Raw genomic sequence first — 21,573 nt, 5'->3', positions numbered from 1 at the left:
CTTTTTCTGCGTCGCACAAAGACACGGTGGCTGGAACCAAAGATCTCAAATTTGGACTCATCAGACCAAAGCACAATTTTCCACTGGTCTAATGTCCATTCCTTGTGTTCTTTAGCCCAAACAACTCTCTTCTGCTTGTTTCCTAGCAGCTATTTTACCATGAAGGCCTGCTGCACAAAGTCGCCTCTTAACAGTCGTTTAAGAGATGTGTCTGCTGCTAGAACTCTGTGTGGCATTGACCTGGTCTCTAATCTGAGCTGCTGTTAACCTGCGATTTCTGAGGCTGGTGACTCGGATAAACTTATCCTCAGAAGCAGAGGTGACTCTTGGTCTTCCTTTCTTGGGGCTGTCCTCATGTGAGCCAGTTTCTTAGTAGCGCTTGATGGTTTTTGCAACTGCACTTGGGGACACTTTCAAAGTTTTCCCAATTTTTCGCACTGACTGACCTTCATTTCTTAAAGTAATGATGGCCACTCGTTTTTCTTTACTTAGCTGCTTATTTCTTGCCATAATACAAATTCTAACAGTCTATTCAGTAGGACTATCAGCTGTGTATCCACCATACTTCTGCACAACGCAACTGATGGTCCCAACACCATTTATAAGGCAAGAAATCCCACTTATTAAACCTGACAGGGCACACCTGTGAAGTGAAAACCATTTCCGGTGACTACCTCTTGAAGCTCATCAAGAGAATGCCAAGAGTGTGCAAAGCAGTCATCAAAGCAAAAGGTAGCTACTTTGAAGAACCTAGAATATAAGACATATTTTCTGTTATTTCACACGTTTTTGTTAAGTATATAATTCCACATGTGTTTATTCATAGTTTTGATGCTTTCAGTGTGAATGTACAATTTTCATAGTCATGAAAATACAGGAAAATCTTTAAATGAGAATGTGTGTCCAAACTTTTGGTCTGTACTATATAATCAAAAGATGTCAGCAGAACATCGGATGGAGTCAGTTTATTATCTGCAATGGAGCAGCTTAACATTGTATGTACCTTTGACATTGCTATGTAGTCCAAACCATCAGAGCAGTTAAAGACCACACACTGCACGGCCAGCGCCTTGGCCAAATCTTTGGTGGTCTCAGTTTTTCCTGTGCCGGCCGGACCTTCTGGAGCTCCACCAAGATTTAGATAAAAAGCACCGATCTACCAATGAAACATGAAAGAACTGGTATGAAATATCAATAATAATTGCTAATAAGTTTCATGCATCATACAAAAGTCAAAAACATTTCTGAGCATAACCCATCACATCATAGCAGAGTCCGCTAGCATCGGTCAGTGAGCGGAGTGATGACCAGGCGTGGGGAGCTGCCCAGGTACTCATAGGCGGACTTCACATTGCAGTTGATGATTCGCACTCTCGCATTCTCATTCTCCCAGTAATAGCGGAGTTGGGCAAGCCACCGGAAGTCTGTTCATGAGAAACTCCTGAGGAATGTAGGAAAAGATAGTCAACCTCTAAGACACTGCAGAATCACAAGGGAGAGTTTCTAAAGGGAAGGCAAATGCACATACATTATAGGACAAAACTCCTAGTCACCGAATTCTGCTTTTTTCATTTAGTCCCATTGCCCACGGTGTATAACATCCGGACTCTCAGCCCCCAGTTTATAAAATCCGGCCTCTCGCCTCCCCCGGTGTATAACATCCACCCCTCGCCCCTAGTTTAGTATAACATCTCTCCCCTCGCCCCCCCTCCAGTGTATAAAATCCATCCCCTCAACCCCACTGTATAACATCCAACCCCAAGCGCTCCATTGCATAACATCTGGCCCCCAGGGTATAACATCCGGCCCCCAGCCCCGGTGTATAACATCTGTCCCCTCGCTCCCTCCCCCTGGTGTATAACATCCGGCCTCTCGCCCCCCCGGTATATAATATCCGTCCCCTTGCTCCTCAGTGTATAACATCCAGCCCTCGGACTTGTATAACATCTAGCCCCTCGTACCCCTAGGGTATAACATCTGGCCCCTCGGCCTTGTATAACATTAAGACTCTCGCCCCCCACCAGTGTATAACATCAATCCCCACGCCCCCCGGTGTATAACATCCGCCCTCCCATGCGGTGTGCTGTTACTAACATATGACAGAATGGCTGGTGGTGCAGAGCCCTCTGATACCAGCGCGGTCCTGTAATAGGAGCCACCGGGGTAACAAGTCTGGATATTACATTTCTTCCCTCCTAAATCTTCCCCCATCACATGTGAGTGATATTATTAAGGAGTGGAAGGAACTGCAGCAACTCAGGAGACCCCAGAACATTACAGAGCGGGGTCACTGAGTGCTGAGGAGCAGAGGGCAGAACGCTCTCCTGACTCCATAACTGCAGAGTCCAGATCTACTTTGGTAACAACATCACCACAAACACTGCGCCCCCGCCTGGAGCTTTATGGCCGAGCAGCTGCATGCAGCCTTACATCACCAAGCACGATGCCGAGCGTCGGATGGAGTGGTGTGAAGCCGCCACCACAGGACTCTGGAGGAGACCTGTTCTGTGCAGTGACGGATCACACTTCTCTATCTGGCATCTGATGGACGAGTCTGGATTTGGTGAATGCCAGGAGAACGTTACCCTATTAACTGCATTGTGCCCGCTGGGCAGTTTGGTGGTGGAGGTATGGCCTTGTTTTTAGGGGGTGGTCTAGGCCCATTAGTTCCAGTGAAAAGATATCTTAATGCTTCAGCACAAGACATTTTGTTATGCACACGCCCGGGCTGAGCGGCGTGTGCGTGTGATTGTAGTGATTCCACTGGACCATGAACCGGAGAGTGCCTGGAGGGGCGTGACTAAGTATCTGGCCGATCCGACCAAGATGGCACGACGGCATACGACGCCAGTGCACCAGGGAGAAACCGGGCAGAGGGACCAGGTGCTACTCCAGGTCAAACTCCGGACACGGGGGTTGACCCACACAGGGATTACTGGATCAGGCTGGTTAGGCTGGCGCACAGACTGGAGGGTATAGGCAGGCACGACTGGTATGCAGGCAGGCGGGTAAAGGCAAGTGCAGCTAGAGTGCAGACAGGGAGGCACTAGCAGGTAGGAACACAGGCGGGATAGGACCCAGTACACACTGGGACTCAGGAACAATACAGGTAGAGGGGTACAGGCAAGCACAGCTAGAGTGCAGACAGGGAGGCACTAGCAGGTAGGAACACAGGCGGGATAGGACCCAGTACACACTGGGACTCAGGAACAGGCAGGTTAGGCTGGCACAGACTGGTGGATATAAGCAAACACGGCAGGTATGCAGATGGGTGGATACAGGCGAGTATGCAGGCAGGGAGGTACTGGCCGAAAGGACGGGCTGGAGCACAGAAAGGTTAAGACCCAGTACAGACTGGGTCACAGAACCGCAGATGCGGTAGACAACCACAGCAGAGAGGGAACGCCCGAAGCGGTGGGCAAGAACAGAGCAGGACAGGGCTGCAGGAGGAGCGAGCACAAGCAGGGCAGGACAGGACTGCCGGAGCAGCGGGCACAAGCAGGGCAGGACAGGACTGCCGGAGCAGCGGGCAGAAGCAGGGCAGGACAGGACTGCCGGAGCAGCGGGCAGAAGCAGGGCAGGACAGGACTGCCGGAGCAGCGGGCAGAAGCAGGGCAGGACAGGACTGCCGGAGCAGCGGGCAGAAGCAGAGCAGGCTAGAACCGCCGGAGCGGTAAGCAAAGGGGTCAGAGCAGACTAGAACCGCCGGAGCGGTGAGCAAGGAGTCAGAGCAGGCTAGAACCGCCGGAGCAGTGAGCAAAGGAGTCAGAGCAGGCTAGAACCGCCGGAGCGGTGAGCAAAGGAGTCAGAGCAGGCTAGAACCGCCAGAGCGGTGAGCAAAGGAGTCAGAGCAGGCTAGGCTGAGTAGGGGGGACAGGGCTCTGTACACACGGAACAGACAGGAAGGGAAAGGCAGAGCCAGACACCCACAGGGTACTTGCAGTGAAGTAGCGAGTGGACCACAAACTCACAAACGGGAGTACAGAGACAACAAGCAGGAGTTAGGTACGAGTTCAGACTCTGCAGAAAAAGGAAGGGAACGGACATAGAGGCAAAACAGGTAAAGGATAGGAGAGAGTTCAGACTGGAACTGAGTGTACGGAGGAGACCGACACTGCAGCGGGATACAGGAGCGGGTCTGGGAATACGGCCCCCAGAGAGGCAGGACGAACAGGCAAGGAGCGTGTTCAGACAGGACAGACAAGATACAGGAACAGGTCTAGGTAATCGGCCCCTAGAAGGCAGGAGGAACAGGCTAGGAGCGTGTTCAGACAGGTCAGACAAGATACAGGAACAGGTCTAGGTAATCGGCCCCTAGAAGGCAGGAGGAACAGGCTAGGAGCGTGTTCAGACAGGCCTGGAAATACAGCCTCCAGGATAGGCAGACAAGAGAACACAGAACGGGACCTGGCACCTTCAGAGTGCAAGCACACACTGAAAGAAACACTATGCTCAGGCAGGGATAGATGGGCGCAGCTGAGCTATATACCAGGTGACAGACAGCAATAGGCTGAGGACGCACAAGAGGTGTGACCCACAGCAGGTACAAAAAGCAGGAAGTGATCGGGCGCCGCCCTTAAGCAGCAGAAACAGACACAAACAGACAGCATGGAGGGAAGCCAGAGAGACATTCTGGACAGGAGATCAAGTGCGCGCTCTTGCACAGTGGGAGATGGACCACTATGCAAGGACGCCGCCAGGTATGTTACACATTTTAAACAATTGTAGCTTCCAACCCTAAGGGAATAGAAGAGCAGAACTGTTTCCCACACGTTCTCAACCTCAACCCCACTAAACACCTTTAGGATGATTAATTAGAACAAATACTGGAGAATGGCAGCATAAATATGTCACCGCCACATAGGGAAGAACAATGTCAGGCACACATCAATTACATTGCCATATGTCTGCTCAGGCTTAAAATGGCTGACCACTCGGAGAATGACATAATACCTACAAAGAAACCGAACAAAAGGTCATTAAAGGAATTGACATAAAACCCCTTTATTAGTCCATCCATGGTTATAGAACGACACTGCACAGAGGAGGGCGCACACACCATTGATAGAAAATATTACAAACCGCACCTAGGCCATCCAAACCACTGACTATAAAGAAGATCAATTGTGGCAATGAGTCATATACAGGGGATGCCGACACATACAGATGCCAAAACATTCCTATATAGGGACCACCATCTCAATATGCAGAAATGACTACTGCCCCATAGACGTCATTGTAAGTACACCCCAAGATTGCTTTACTGTGACAAGATCAATTGTGTCCTATGAAAACTCAAAGAAAAGAGGGGGGAACATAACATAGATATGGAAAGAACATAGGAATATGGTGAAATGTATGAAGGTGCTCGGCATACTGAGCTGTGATATCTGTAGAGGGACGGACTCCATATTAACATCCTGGATATGGATTAGAATAGGAGGCCATAAAAGCCCCTGTAGGTGTAATGTGGAGGGGGCACAATACCTTTCTCCATGTAGTGTATAATAAATAGAACATGGTATTGGAAAGTTTGCTGCCAGCCATGATGTTTGCACAAACCTGTTTCGATCATTTCCCTGACCACGTCACGAGCGTGCCCCTCTATGGTGACGAGAGCCCCCAATGTGCTGCGAGTCTGCTGGGACAATTTGCCTCCTCGCAAATTGCTCCAAATACCCAGATGTACCTCTATAAAACCCTGCTACAAACAGCATGGAAAACTCAATGCAGATGGATTCATTTTATGCTGGTATTATGGGAAATCCCATACAATGTCTTCCCTTATTGGTAGATATGACGAGAGTAGAGATGAGTGAATGGATTTGCAGGACTCTGGTCCAACAGTCCGGTCAGTATTCCACGGCCGCAGGACCGGAGCCCCGTGAACCGGCATCTCCGGCTCCTCTTTTGATGTCGATGTCATAGTTGTGGTGTGAGGCACAAATGACATCACGCCTGGCCGGCTAATCAAAAGAGGAGCCAGGGATGCCGGCATGTAAGAGGCGGTTAGCAAGGCTCCCATCCAACAGCCACAGACTACTAACCTGCTCTCTTAGACCAAGGTCCTGCAAATTTAGTTGCGCATCTCTAGACAAGATGCATGAATCAATGCAAAATCCCAACAATACTATGGAGCCTTTTGGGTACCTTCAAGATATTGAGCCGCTGTACAACTGCAACCCCCAGGAGAAGACCCCTGGGCAAGAACACTACATGGGCTCTTTGCAGTCTAATAACGTACTGTGAAATAAGCTGCTTGCATCTTTGGATGTGAATGTGGGTCCCCTTACCTCTGTTGCACCAATGGTATATCCCCCCCTGGAAACTCCTATAAGCTGCGTCTCTGGGTATGACAGTCTATTAGCAGGAGAACTCATGAAGTCTGTCTATGAATGTATATATATGTATTTCTCCCAGAAAATTATTACAATTACACGTTTTGTTGTTCACATGTTTATTTCATTTGTGTATATTGGAACAACACAAAAAGAAGATATTAGTCAACAATTTTGGTTCTCAAGTCCTCAGACAGTTCTCTTCTCCTCTTTCTGTTCTCCCTGCTTAGTGTGGCACGTAACAACGCAAAGACTGAGTCAACTTTTCCCCTTTGTATCAGGTTTCAGGTGTGATTTTCATATTGCCCGCACCTTTTACTTGCCACAGGTGAGTTTGAACGAGCATCACATGCTTGAAACAAAATTGTTTACCCACAATTTTGGAAAGATGCCAACAATTTTGTCCGACCCATTTATGGGGTTTTGTGTGAAATTATATCCAATTTGCCTTTTTTTGTGTTGTTCCAATACATACAAAGGAAATAAACATGTGTATAACAGAAAATACACATGCAATTTTTTATGGAAAAATACTTCATTTTCTGGAACAACTTCAAGGGTGCCAACACTTCCGGCCATGACTGTTTATAGTGAAGCAACCTTGATCAGTAAAGGAGCTTATGCCGTACCTCCGGGCCACTGCCGATAGCTTCATGCACTTCACTTGTCCAGAACATGAGACACACAGAGCACGACCTGTCCCGGCCATTCCCTCACCCAGTCTTTTCTTGCAGTCGCAGGGTATGCCTTTTAAAAAAGAAAGTTAAATTACGTTGACAGAAGCATTTAAGAGAGGGACAACCTTACTAGTATTATCTAGCAAATTCATTTCTACCGATTGCAGGTAGAAGATCTGCTACCTGGCTCTATTGCAAGAGATACATCATCCACAAATCATTCACTGCCGCCAAATAATCTTATACAAATATAAAAGAACTAGATGGTGGCCCGATTCTAATGCATCGGGTATTCTAGAATAGGTATGCGGCCGACCGGGTGCAATCAGCAGAGCTGTGTTTAAATTTGGCGCCAAAATCGCTGATTGGTCGCGTTCGGCAACCGCGACCAATCAGCAAAGCGGTGTTTAAATTTGGCGGCAATATCGATGATTGGTCGCGGGCGGCGGCCGCGACCAATCAGCGAACCGTGTTAGTGAGGACTGGAGAGCGTGTTTAAATTTGGCACCAAAATCGCTGATTAGTCGCGACCAATCAGCCGAGCGGTGTTTAAATTTGGCGCCAATACTGCTGACTGGTCATGGCCGCCGACCGCGACCAATCAGCAGAGCGATGCAGAGTGGGGTTTAAATTCGGCGCCAAAATCACAGATTGGTCGCCGGCCGTGACCAAACAGCAGAGCATTCTTTAAATTTGGTGCCAAAATCGCTGATTGGTCGAGGCCGGCGACAGCGACCAATCAGCAGAGCGTTGTTTAAATTTGGCGCCAATCTCGCTGATTGGTCGCGGCTGGCGGCCGCGACCAATCAGCAGTGCGGTGTTTAAATTTGGCACCAAAATCGCTGATTAGTCGCGGCTGGCGGCTGCAACCAATCAGTAGAGCAGGGTTTAAATTTGGCACCAATAATGCTGATGGGTCTTTGCCGGCGACCGCGACCAATCAGCACAGCGGGGTTTACATTTGGCCCCAATGCTGCTGATTGGTCTCGGCCGGCGACCGTGACCAATCAGCAGAGCGTTGTTTAAATTTGGCACCAAAAACGCAGATTGGTCGCGGCCGGTGGTTGCGACCAATCAGCAGAGTGAGGTTTAAATTTGGCGCCAATACTGCTGACTGGTCACGGCCGACAACCGCGACCAATCAGCAGAGCGTTGTTTAAATTTTGCGCCAATACTGCTGATTGATCTCGGCCAGCGACCGCGATCAATCAGCAGAGCGTTGCTTAAATTTGGCGCCAATCTCGTTGATTGGACGCGTCCGGCGTCCGCGTCCAATCAGCACAGCAGTGTTTAAATGTGGCGGCAAGATCGGTGAATGGTCGCGGCCGCTATTTAAATGTGGCGCCCAAATCGGTGATTGGTTGCGGGCAGCGGACGCGAACAATCAGCAGAGCGGTGTTTAACTTTAGCGCCAAGATCACTGATTGGTCGGGTGTGGAGAGCGCGACCAATCAGCGAATCGTATTGGTGAGGAGCGGGGAGCGGAATCGTATTAGAGAGGACAGGGGAGCGCCCCTGCCTGTGCGGCTACTTCCGCTGCGAGAACCCGGGACATGAGCGGGCGCTCGGAGCAGAAGTATCCCGACCCGCAGCGCCGCTCCCCGGTCCCCCCTTCACACCCTAGCCGCTGATGTCCCCACAGTATCCGCAGGGTGTTACAAAGGTCCGGACATTTGTGTTCAAAATCGCTGATTGGTCGCTGGTGCTGCCCGCGACCAATCACCGATTTGGGCGCCAATTTTAAATATCGGCCGCGACCAATCACCGATCTTGGCTCCACATTTAAACACCGCTGTGCTGATTGGTCGCCGACGCTGGGCGCGACCAATCACCGATTTTGGCGCCACATTTAAATTTAAATAGCGGCCGCGACCAATTGGATGTCAGCGCCGCTCCCCGGTCCTCCCTTCACACCCTAGCCGCATGGATGTCAGCGCCGCTGCCTGTGCGGATAGTTCCGCTGCAAGAACCCGGGACATGAGTGGGCGCTCGCAGCAGAAGTATCCGGACTCGCAGCGCCGCTCCCCGGTCCTCCCTTCACACCCTAGCCACTGATGTCCCCACAGTATCCGCATGGTGCTACAAAGGTCAGGACATCTGTGTTAAAAATCGCTGATTGGTCGCTGGCGCTGGCCGCGACCAATCACCGATCTTGGCGGCAAATTCAAACACCGCTGTGCTGATTGGTCGCCGACGCTGTGCGCGACCAATCACCAATTTTGGCGGCACATTTAAATAGCGTCCGCGACCAATCAGTACAGCGGTGTTTAAATGTTGAGCCAAGATCGGTGATTGGTCGCGGCCGATATTTAAATTTGGCGCCTAAATCGGTGATTGGTCGGCGGCAGCGTCAGCGACCAATCAGCGATTTTTAACACAAATGTCCGGACCTTTGTAACACCATGCGGATACTGTGGGGACATCAGCGGCTAGGGTGTGAAGGGAGGACCGGGGAGCGGCGCTGCGGGTCGGGATACTTCTGCTGCGAGCGCCCGCTCATGTCCCGGGTTCTCGGAGCGGAAGTATCCGCACAGGCAGCGGCGCTGACATCCATGCGGCTAGGGCGTGAAGGGAGCACCGGGGAGCGGTGCTGACATCCAATTGGTCGCGGCCGCTATTTAAATGTGCCGCACAAATCGGTGATTGATCGCCGACTTGGCCCGCAACCAACCACTGATCTTGCGGCCAAAGTTAAACACTACGGTGCTAATTGGTCGCGGATGCTGACAGCGACCAATCACCGATTTGGGCGCCACATTCAAATATCGGCCGCGACCAATCACCGATCTTGGCTCCACATTTAAACACCGCTGTGCTGATTGGTCGCCGACGCTGGGCGCGACCAATCACCGATTTTGGTGCCACATTTAAATAGCGTCCGCGACCAATCCGCACAGCGGTGTTTAAATGTGGAGCCAAGATCGGTGATTGGTCGCGGCCGATATTTGAATGTGGCGCCAAAATCGGTGATTGGTCGCTGTCAGCGTCCGCGACCAATCAGCACCGTAGTGTTTAACTTTTGCGGCAAGATCCGTGATTGGTTGTGGGCCAAGACCGCGACCAATCACCGATTTGTGCGGCACTTTTAAATAGCGTCCGCGACCAATTGGATGTCAGCGCCGCTCCCCGTTCCTCCCTTCACACCCTAGCCGCATGGATGTCAGCGGCGCTGCCTGTGCGGATACTTCCGCTCCGAGAACCCGGGACATGAGCGGGCGTTCGGAGCAGAAGTATCACGACCCGCAGCGCCGCTCCCTGGTCCTCCCTTCACACCCTAGCCGCTGATGTCCCCACAGTATCCGCATGGTGTTACAAAGGTCCGGACATTTGTGTTAAAAATCGCTGATTGGTCGCTGGCGCTGCCCGCGACCAATCACCGATTTGGGCGCCAAATTTAAATATCAGCCGCGACCAATCAGCACAGCGGTGTTTAAATGTGGAGCCAAGATCGGTGATTGGTCGCGGCCGATATTTAAATTTGGCGCCCAAATCGGTGATTGGTCGCGGGCAGCGCCAGCGACCAATCAGCGATTTTTAACACAAATGTCCGGACCTTTGTAAGACCATGCGGATACAGTGGGGACATCAGCGGCTAGGGTGTTAAGGGAGGACCGGGGAGCGGCGCTGCGAGTCCAGATACTTCTGCTGCGAGCGCCCGCTCATGTCCCGGGTTCTCGGAGCGGAAGTATCCGCACAGGCAGCGCCGCTGACATCCATGCGGCTAGGGTGTGAAGGGAGGACCGGGGAGCGGCGCTGACATCCATGCGGCTAGGGTGTGAAGGGAGGACCGGGGAGCGGCGCTGACATCCATGCGGCTAGGGTGTGAAGGGAGGACCGGGGAGCGGCGCTGACATCCAATTGGTCACGGACGCTATTTAAAAGTGCCGCACAAATCGGTGATTGGTCGCTGTCTTGGCCCGCGACCAATGACTGATCTTGGCGCCAAAGTTAAACACTATTGTGCTGATTGGTCGCGGACGCTGACCGCGACCAATCACCGATTTGGGCGCCAAATTGAAATATCGGCCGCGACCAATCACCGATTTTGGCGCCAAATTTAAATATCGGCCGCGACCAATCACCACAGCGGTGTTTAAATGTGGAGCCAAGATCGGTGATTGGTCGCGGGCAGCGTCGGCGACCAATCAGCACAGCGGTGTTTAAGTTTTGCGCTAAGATCAGTGATTGGTCGGGTCCGAAGACCGCGATCAATCATCGAATCGTCTTGGTGAGGACCGGGGAGCGGCGCTGCCTGTGCGGCTACTTCCGCTGCGAGAACCCGGGACATAGCGGGCGCTCACAGCAGAAGTATCCCGACCCGCAGCGCCGCTCCCCGGTCCTCCCTTCCGCATGGAGGTCAGCGACGCCGGCGGTCCTTCCGCTGCTACCGGCCGGGAGATGAGCGCCTCGCGGCGCTCATCTTCCGGCTGCATCTCCATCCCGCAGATGGGTCCGTCGGTCGGGTTCCTTCTGCTGTTGCCGGCCGGGAGATGAGCGCCTTGCGCCAGTCATCTCCTGGCTGCATCGCCGCTCAGCTCCGTCCCGCAGATGAGCCGCTAACGGCCGCCATCTTTTTTTAGAAATCCCCCGGCGCTGATTGGCCGCTGCCGGACCAATGAGCGACGCGGGATTTCCTGGACAGACAGACACACAGACAGACAGACAGATGGGATAAGACGATTATATATATAGACTAGATTAGTTCCAATTAATGCTTTTGGTCTGTAGGTAGATCCGTACCATTCGTGACCGAGCAATAACATCATGCACGCTCCTTAACATGACATCTTCCCCTTGGATGAGCCACTTCTCCACGGCCCCCCGAGCCTCGGAGGTGGAGATGGTCTGGATGAGCTCTACGCGTTCCCCCTCGGTGCTGTACATGGCTTTGATGTCCAGGTTAGGAAGGAGCTCCAGCTTTGCTATGCCTTCAAAGCCCTTCTTTAGATGTGGTTGGACCCGCAGAGGATCTTTAGTCTCAGAGAGAATTTCTAGCATTTCATCGTTGTACAGGAAGAAAAAGCTAAAGCGAAAATGCACAATATGATAAAGATGTCATTAAAGTATTGGGTCAGGCGCCATTTGTATTAGTGTCTATGTGAGAAAATAGAAAAGCAAAGCTTTAAAGTAAAGATTCAGTCCCCATACACATTGGATTAAAATAGTTTAAACCTGACGATTGCAGCAGGACCGGCCTACCCACTGATGTGTATGGGGGTCTCCTGACTCTCCCCCGATAGAGGATGTCAGGGCCAGAAGGATCGGGCAGATGGGATTTCAATACCCGGTCTTTTGGTTCTCAGGGGAGATAACCCGCTGCCGGAGGTGTCCAGTACCGACTTTCTCCTCTCTCCCCATTAAAACCACATGACTGTTCAGCAGAATAGGTGGGAGTCAGGAGAAATAGCCAAATAACCATTCAGACCACGGGTATCTCATATGTCATGCGTATGGTTAGCTTAAAGGGGCTATCCAGCTTTGGGAACTTTTTTTTATTTAACTGAAATGTGTATTCCCATCTCCAGGATTCTACCCCAATATGTAGTATGCGTAATAATAATAATATTAGCAAATACCTCCAATTAGAAGTTTAGTATAGTTCTTCTGATTTGTTTTGTTGCTTACCCCATGTGCAGGGCATTGCAGTAGCTTAGGTTACGACCACTAGCAAATAACTGTCACTATATGAGTGGTCGTAACCATGGATACCGAAGCTACTGCAATGCCTTGCACATGGGGAAAGCGACATAGTGAATCAGAAGAACTATACTACACTTCTAATTGGAGGTATTTGCTAATATTATTATTATTACTACGCCTACTACATATTGGGATAGGATCTTGGAGATGGGAATACCCATTTAATTGCGAGTATTTGCGACAATTCAGTTTCATTAAAAATGTTGCACCGTTAGGCTTTTTGTTTCCTGCACATTCAGCTTTGATGTGATCTGTGGTCATAAATCGGCTAAGAGGAGCTGAAAAAAGACAGATTAAAAATAAGTCCAATAGCCAGCGCAACACAGAGCCAATAGAAGGCAAACAGTGCAAAATTATTAATGAAATCCAATTACAAAAATGATTTCAATGCGTTTAAATAAGAAAAAAAAATATTTAAGGAATATATACAATCATTGCAACAAGTGAAAGGACTATACCGTGGGAAAAAAGCCTCTTCTTCTCCAGATAGGCATTCAGCCCTTTCATGATTTTATCCAGAAGCACATTGCTGTCCTGAAGTTTCTCCAGAAGTCCGGTCAGAGAAGTGGCGCTTAAAACCTAAAACAAAGTAGATAGCCCATAAGTAAGATTCCATTATATAGTTATAGAGACTGAAAAAAGGTCACATTCATTGACTATTGTGCCAATAGTTTATATTAAAAGAAAAATTAGAACCTATTTGGATAGAAAATAGAAGATGCGGGAGGCTGGAGTCCAGGCAGTGCGGAGCCCCATAACCCGGGATCCTTGTGATGGAAGCATCAGGACACGGACTCTTGGAAAACATCAATCCTGGATGCAAGATGACTGTGCTTTCTTGTATCAGTCCACCATGAAGCATCCATTTACCTTCGGGTCTTTAACGCAATGTTTCATGATCTCTCTCCAGTTTCTGTCCACAGTCTGGAATAAGCGTCCTTCTTCAGGCATTTGCTGCATGATGTCCTCAGAAGAGAAGATTAAAGCCACTGGGTCGGCACCTTCAGCCATTCATCAATGGTTTCCTGGATCCTTATCAGTCGTTCCTCCCATTGCTTAAAGGAGGAGAGCAAAAAGTTAATTACACATAAAATGAAAAGGATAGAAAAAAAATGCTATCATTTTAGAAGATAAATTATCAATGGATATGAATTCTGAATTGTTGGACATTTGTAGGGAAAGTTTGGCGAGACTCCTTGATACCATCCCCTTTACATGTAAGCTGGAGCCGCATGTAACTTTAGCCTCGGAGATCCTAATGAAACCTTAGCTTCTGCTAATAAGCAAGTGAAGATTTTAAGCTGAGTGACAACATTTACTGTGGGTGGGAACTCCTTAATCCCTTCAGGACCGGATAATTTTTTGTTTTGCATTTTTTCCTTCCCTTCTTCAAAAAGCCATACATTTTTTAATTTTTCCATTGATATAGCTGCAAGAGGCTATGTAATGTGCTGTAGCTTAACCCCTTCCCAACATATGACATACTGTTAAGCCATATGCCATGTTCCTGCAGATGTGCAAAATTTGGACCTGGGCCCCCACCAGCATGTTGGTCAGATGTATGGGCCCTTGTAGCATTCTAGATCCGATAATGATGCGCGTGTTCGTCCCTGCCTTGGATGTTTCCCATTGTAGCCCCATCCTATAATAATGTCTCTCATTCTAGGCCCCTTCCTGGTATAATGTTCCCCATCCTGCGCCCCTTCCTGTTATAATATCCCCGATCCTGGGCCTCTTCCTGTTATAATATCCACCTTCTGTGTATAATACCCCCCATCCTGAGCCCCTTTCAGCAATAACGTCCCAATCCTGGGCTCCTTCCTGGTATAATGTCCTTGGTCCTGGGCCTCTTACTGTAATAATGTCCCCCATCCTGGCCCCTTCCTGTAACAATGTCCCCAATCCTGGTACAATGTCCCCCATCCTATAACAATGTCCTCCATCCTGGTATCCTGTCCCCCATCCTAGGCCCCATTCTGGTATAATGACCTCCATCCTTGTGCCCTTCCTGGTGTAATGTCCTTCATCCTGGCCCATGTCATGGTATAATGACCCCCATTCTGGTATAATGCTCCCTATCCTGGGCCCTTTCCTTGTATAATGTTCCCCATCCTGGGCCCCTTCTTTATATAATGCTCCCCATCCTGGGCCCCTTCCTTGTCTAATTCTCCCCACCCTGAGCCCCTTCCTTGTCTAATGCTCCCCATCCTTGGCCCTTTCCTGGTATAATGTTCTGTCGTTCTTTTCTAATACATTAAATAAACAAAAATAAATGATTCTTCTTACCTTCCTGCGCTCCCACGACATGCGGCGTCTTCTTCTGTAGCTGATTTCAGTGTGCCGGTAGAGGCAGCGCATGACGTCACTTCCATGCGTCGCTCGTGACTGGCACGCCGACATCAGCTACTGGCCTTTGATTGGCTGGCGGCATGCATTGCAGCTCAGGGACCCGGCATGTCCCTGCGCAGCAATATACTTCAGCCGAATGTGCGTCCTCAGACTGTGGAAGTGCCATACATATATGAGATGGGAATACCACTCTGCCACTGTGCGTTCCTTTATGCACTTTACCCTCCTTTTTGGCACTCTTTGTGGTAAGAGACTACCTTAAAAAATGTTTTATGTGACATGTATCTGATTATTTGTGGGCAGGAGCATTATTTAGATGGATACCTGATGCATATGGCAAGTGTAAATCCAATGACTATGGAATACTTCTGGATTACTTTTTGATATATTATTACACTCATTGGATTGTCTTGATATACTAACCTTATGCTATATTATCTATATTGCTCATGTCCCACTGTGACCATATGCGTGACCATATATGTATACTTTGTAACATATCTTGCTACATTGGTAATCTAATTAGTGTCTTTATACTATCCGTATTATGTCATTTCTCTTTTTACTATGTACGTTTTTTAACTTGATGGAATAAAAATTTATATTTTTTACGCCAATTAACTCTTTCTTCTCCTATGTACCCATGTGTTTCATGAGTTGGCTCAGTTTGGCAAATCTGGGATATATTTCCCCCCGGATATGCCAACTTTACCCCTATAGGGTCTATTTAGTTGTATCACTCTGAGTCTATGTCTGATCCAGAGATACAATAATGAACATGAATCCTTATATATCACGGATCTTGCAGCCGCCTTTACCTGCTTGGACATAAGTGTTACATAGTTACATAGTTTAAAAGGCCGAAAAAAGACAAGCGTCCATCCAGTTCAGCCTATTTCTTGTGCACTGCAGCTATTCCGCAGCGTTGATCCAGGGGAAGGCAAAAAAAAACCATGCGGTATAGGCCAATTTACATCATTGAGGAAAAATTCACTTCCCGACTCCAATCTGGCAGTCAGATTAAATCCCTGGATTAATTAACTATCACTAAGCATAAGATGTAATTTTATTGTTCTCAAGAAAGGCGTCCAGTCCTCTCTTGAACTCATTAAGTGAGTTGGACATCACCACTTCCTCTCCCAGAGAATTCCAGAGTCTCACAGCTCTGACCGTAAAGAATCCCCTTCTATGCTGGTGCAGGAACCTCCTTTCCTCCAGACGCATAGTGTGCCCCCTCGTCTTTGTCACCATCCTTGGTATAAACAGGTCATGGGAGAGATCTCTGTACAGCCCCCTGATGTATTTATACATGTTTATGAGGTCTTCCCTAAGCCTTCTCTTTTCCAACGTAAATAGGCCTAATTTGGACAACCTCTCTGGGTATTCTAGTCCCTCCATTCCCTTTATTACCTTAGTCGCCCTCCTTTGTACCCTCTCTAGCTCCAATATGTCTTTCCTGAGTACCGGAGCCCAGAACTGTGCACAATATTCTAAGTGCGGCCTTACCAGCGCTTTATACAGAGGAAGAACAATGTTCTCATCATATGCCCCTATTCCTCTTCTGATGCATGCCATGACTCTATTTGCCTTCGCAGCTGCTGCCTGACACTGGGCACTCCAATTTAATTTGCTGTTAACCAAGACGCCCAGGTCCTTCTCCATGTCAGATTTCCCCAACGGTTTCCCATTTAATATGTATGGGTGACTGCTGTTTTTCTTTCCCATGTGCATGACCTTACATTTATCGGCATTGAACCCCATTTGCCATTTTTTGGCCCAACTCCCCAATTTATCTAAATCCTCCTGTAGCTGTGCCCTATCCTCATCTGTATTAACTACTTTACAAAGTTTAGTATCATCTGCAAATATTGCTATTTTACTATGCAACCCTTCCACTAGATCATTAATAAGTATATTAAATAATATAGGGCCCAAGACAGACCCTTGAGGCACCCCGCTAGTCGAGACGCAGTTATAAAAGGAATCCAATTTGTCCGCATTAATCAACTGCAGGGCATCTTGATTGGCAAATAGATTGATCACGTTGGGGTACCAAGTGTTCAGCAACTTTTCTTCTGTCTTGGCACAAGCCAAGGATCCGCTGTTCCTCAGGGATTCACATTCTACAGGACCCCTGGACCCGACAAAGAATAAAGCACTTTATCATATTAAACCTGACAGGGCACACCTGTGAGGTGAAGACCATTTCCGGTGACTCCCTCTTGAAGCTCATCAAGAGAATGCCAAGAGTGTGCAAAGCAGTCATCAAAGCAAAAGGTGGCTACTCTGAAGAACCTAGAATATAAGACATATTTTCAGTTGTTTCACACTTTTTTGTTAAGTATATAATTCCACATGTGTTAATTCATAGTTTTGATGCCTTCAGTGTGAATGTACAATTTTCATAGTCATGAAAATACAGAAAAATCTTTAAATGAGAAGGTGTGTCCAAACTTTTGGTCTGTACTGTATATATCCACCCATATACAGTATACATATACACACATATACAGTATACATATATACACACCCATATACAGTATACATATATATACACACATATACAGTATACATATACACACCCATATACAGTATACATATATATACACACATATACAGTATACATATATACACACCCATATACAGTATACACATACACACACATATACAGTATACATATACAGTATACATATACACACACATATACAGTATACATATATATACACACACATATACAGTATACATATATACACACATATACCAGTATACATATATATACACCCATATACAGTATACATATATATACACACTTATACAGTATACATATATACACACCCAGTATACAGTATATATATATATATATACACACCCATATACTGTATATATATATATATATATATATATATATATACACACCCATATACAGTATACATATATACACACATATACAGTATACATATATACACACATATACAGTATACATATATACACATATATACACACATATACACACACATACCAGTATACATATATATATATATACACACGCCCATATACAGTATACAGTGCTGGCCAAAAGTATTGGCACCCCTGCAATTCTGTCAGATAATACTCCGTTTCTTCCTGAAAATGATTGCAATCATAAATTCTTTGGTCTTATTCTCTTCATTTAATTTGTCTTCAATGAAAAAAAACACAAAAAGAATTGTCCTAAAGCCAGATTGGATATAATTCCACACCAAACCTAAAAAAGGGGGTGGACAAAAGTATTGGCACCCTTTGAAAAATCATGTGATGCTTCTCTAATTCGTGTAATTAACAGCACATGTAACTTACCTGTGGCACCTAACAGGTGTTGGCAATAACTAAATCACACTTGCAGCCAGTTAACATGGATTAAAGTTGACTCAGCCTCTGTCCTGTATCCTTGTGTGTACCACATTGAGCATGGAGAAAAGAAAGAAGACCAAAGAACTGTCTGAGGACTTGAGAAACCAAATTGTGAGGAAGCATGAGCAATCTCAAGGCTACAAGTCCATCTCCAAAGACCTGAATGTTCCTGTGTCTTCCGTGCGCAGTGTCATCAAGAAGTGTAAAGCCCATGGCACTGTGGCTAACCTCCCTAGATGTGGACGGAAAAAAAAATTGACGAGAGATTTCAACGCAAGATTGTGCGGATGGTGGATAAAGAACCTCGACTAACATCCAAACAAGTTCAAGCTCCCTGCAGTCCGAGGGTACAGCAGTGTCAACCCATACTATCCGTTGGCGTCTGAATGAAAAGGGACTGTATGGTAGGATACCCAGGAAGACCCCACTTCTTACCCCGAGACATAAAAAAGCCAGGCTGGAGTTTGCCAAAACTTACCTGAGAAAGCCTAAAACGTTTTGGAAGAATGTTCTCTGGTCAGATGAGACAAAAGTAGAGCTTTTTGGGAAAAAGCATCAACATAGAGTGTACAGGAAAAAAAAAGAGGCATTCAAAGAAAAGAACACGGTCCCTACAGTCAAACATGGCGGAGGTTCCCTGATGTTTTGGGGTTGCTTTGCTGCCTCTGGCACTGGACTGCTTGACCGTGTGCATGGCATTATGAAGTCTGAAGACTACCAACAAATTTTGCAGCATAATGTAGGGCCCAGTGTGAGAAAGCTGGGTCGCCCTTAGAGGTCATGGGTCTTCCAGCAGGACAATGACCCAAAACACACTTCCAAAAGCACTATAAAATGGTTTTAGAGAAAGCACTGGAGACTTCTAAGGTGGCCAGCAATGAGTCCAGACCTGAATCCCATAGAACACCTGTGGAGAGATCGCAAAATGGCAGTTTGGAGAAGGCTCCCTTCAAATATCAGGGACCTGGAGCAGTTTGAAGTGACCGCGGGCAAGGCCGCGCATTGGTATCTATGATCTGGCCCAGCAAGATCCCCACACACAGACTCTATCTTGACAACCGTATCTTTACTCGCATACATTTTTAACACAGCAAAGAAAAAAAAACAATAAATGACAACCGTAAATATGCACAGTAATAACGTGTACTGATAAGCTGACCCTCACTGTCCCTACTCACACGTTACCAGTCCTTTACTCCAGAAGGATGTGTCCCCCGTCGCAGGCCTGTCTGTCTTTGCAGGAAGGCGTCCCAGCCGGAGAAAAAACAGGAACAGCAGAATTCGCGGAAACAAAGGAAGGGATACTTCGGCCTCTCGCCAGAGGTCCCGCTTACAGTCTCTCTGATCCGGATAGAAGCTCTGGTGGGTCCCCTTATGTAGTCCACACTCCAGTAGCAGGGAGTGTAACAGCTGAATCCTTCAGCAGTGCAGGAGCTGGGGAAGGCTCCGAGGATATGGTGTCAGATAGAAGAAATCACGTTGAGAGTCTCTCCTGCGCCACACACGAGGGCCTGCACACCGTCCTGGCTCTTTTCACAGACCACAGCAGACTCTGCGCGCGCTTTTTCCTGCTTCCCACTTTGGTCACGTGACTCTCTAGGGCGGGACACAGGAGGCTCAGTCTTTTTCTCTGTCATCACACCCTGCGCAGGTGCAACCTCTGGCCACAAGGTGGCAACATCATCCTGTGTAATCACTTCTGTAACAGGCTCTATATCAATTATCACAGAACAGCCAGAGACGGCCAGCTCACTACAAGTTTGCCAAAGAAGAATGGTCTACAATTCCAGCAGAGCATTGTAAGAAACTCATTGATGGTTACCGGAAGCGGTTGTTCGCAGTTATTTTGGCTAAAGGTTGTGCAACCAAGTATTAGGCTGAGGGTGCCAATACTTTTGTCCGGCCCATTTTTGGAGTTTTGTGTGAAATGATCAATGATTTTATTTTTGCTTCATTCTCTTTTGTGTTTTTCCTTGCAAGCAAATTAAATGAAGATAATAAGACCAAAGAATTTGTGATTGCAATCATTTTCAGGAAGAAACTGAGTATTATCTGACAGAATTGCAGGGGTGCCAATACTTTTGGCCACCACTGTACATATATATATACACACACATACAGCATACATATATACACCCATATACAGTATACATATACACACATCTACAGTATACATATATATACACCTATATACAGTATACATATATACACACCCATATACAGTATACATATATACACAGTATAGATATACACACACATATACAGTATACATATATATACACACACATACAGTATACATATATACACACCCATATACAGTATACATATACACACCCATATACAGTATACATATATACACACCCATATACAGTATACATATATATATACATACAGTATGCATATACACATATACAGTATACATATATATATATATACATACATATAGAGTATCTATAATATAACGCTACAAGCGTCCCTCTGTCTGAAGCCTTTATAGTCTGCGCTAGTGCGACACGCCTGCACAGTCTGGCTCCAGACTGAAGAACGCATGGAGCCGTTACAGGTAAGAGGAGTGTATGGTGCTGGAGATCGAGGTATGCGTATACACTGAACACATACCGCGATCTCTGGCGCCATACTTACATACTTACCTGACCGGGATGAGCGCTACCGCGGCGCCTCTGTTCGGTCCAGAGTCCGGGGGAAGAGGGAGGCATTGAAATCGGCACATGCGCATAGCGCTATCCGGCGCCATTTTACTGAAGACACATTTGCAATGTGTCTTCAGCAAAATAGAGCCGGACAGCGTGGTATGAGCACACGCGTACTTCGGCGCCGCACTCCTCCCCCGGCCTCCAGCAGAACGGGAAACAGCGCTGGAGCACAGGGAAGAAAGGTGAGTATAAGTGTTTATTTTCTTGTATGTGTGTGTAGCATGATAGGGATGAGGGGTGCCATACATACCAGGATTGGGGGGTGAGGGGTGCCATACATACCAGGATTGGGGGGTGAGGGGTGCCATACATACCAGGATTGGGGGGTGAGAGGACCATACATACCAGGATTGGCGGGTGAGGGGACTATCCATACCAGGATTGGGGGGTGAGGGGTGCCATGCA

The 21,573-nt window shown here is 47.6% G+C and overlaps 1 protein-coding gene across 1 annotated transcript in view; it reads right to left on the bottom strand.

Annotated features, from left to right (window-relative positions):
• Positions 1–885: 885 nt before the first annotated feature.
• LOC141212599 (dynein axonemal heavy chain 12-like) overlaps positions 886–21,573 on the bottom strand; it is a 22,498-nt gene continuing 1,810 nt past the window's right edge. The window contains exons 2-7 of the mRNA XM_073664965.1: positions 17,253–17,359; positions 13,586–13,770; positions 13,174–13,294; positions 11,756–12,038; positions 6,968–7,085; positions 886–1,441 (exon numbers count right to left, since the gene is read on the bottom strand). Coding sequence (XP_073521066.1) covers positions 12,007–12,038; positions 13,174–13,294; positions 13,586–13,726 — 294 coding nt within the window. The 5' untranslated portion in view covers positions 13,727–13,770; positions 17,253–17,359 and the 3' untranslated portion in view covers positions 886–1,441; positions 6,968–7,085; positions 11,756–12,006. The remainder of the gene's footprint in view (positions 1,442–6,967; positions 7,086–11,755; positions 12,039–13,173; positions 13,295–13,585; positions 13,771–17,252; positions 17,360–21,573) is intronic.

This window comes from Phyllobates terribilis, unplaced genomic scaffold (assembly GCF_046119375.1).
Source record: "Phyllobates terribilis strain yellow unplaced genomic scaffold, ASM4611937v1 Scaffold_180__1_contigs__length_3869351, whole genome shotgun sequence".
NCBI classification, from domain to species: domain Eukaryota; kingdom Metazoa; phylum Chordata; class Amphibia; order Anura; family Dendrobatidae; genus Phyllobates; species Phyllobates terribilis.
Note: the sequence above shows the minus strand (reverse complement) of the source record. Positions and strands in the feature narration are given on the sequence as shown.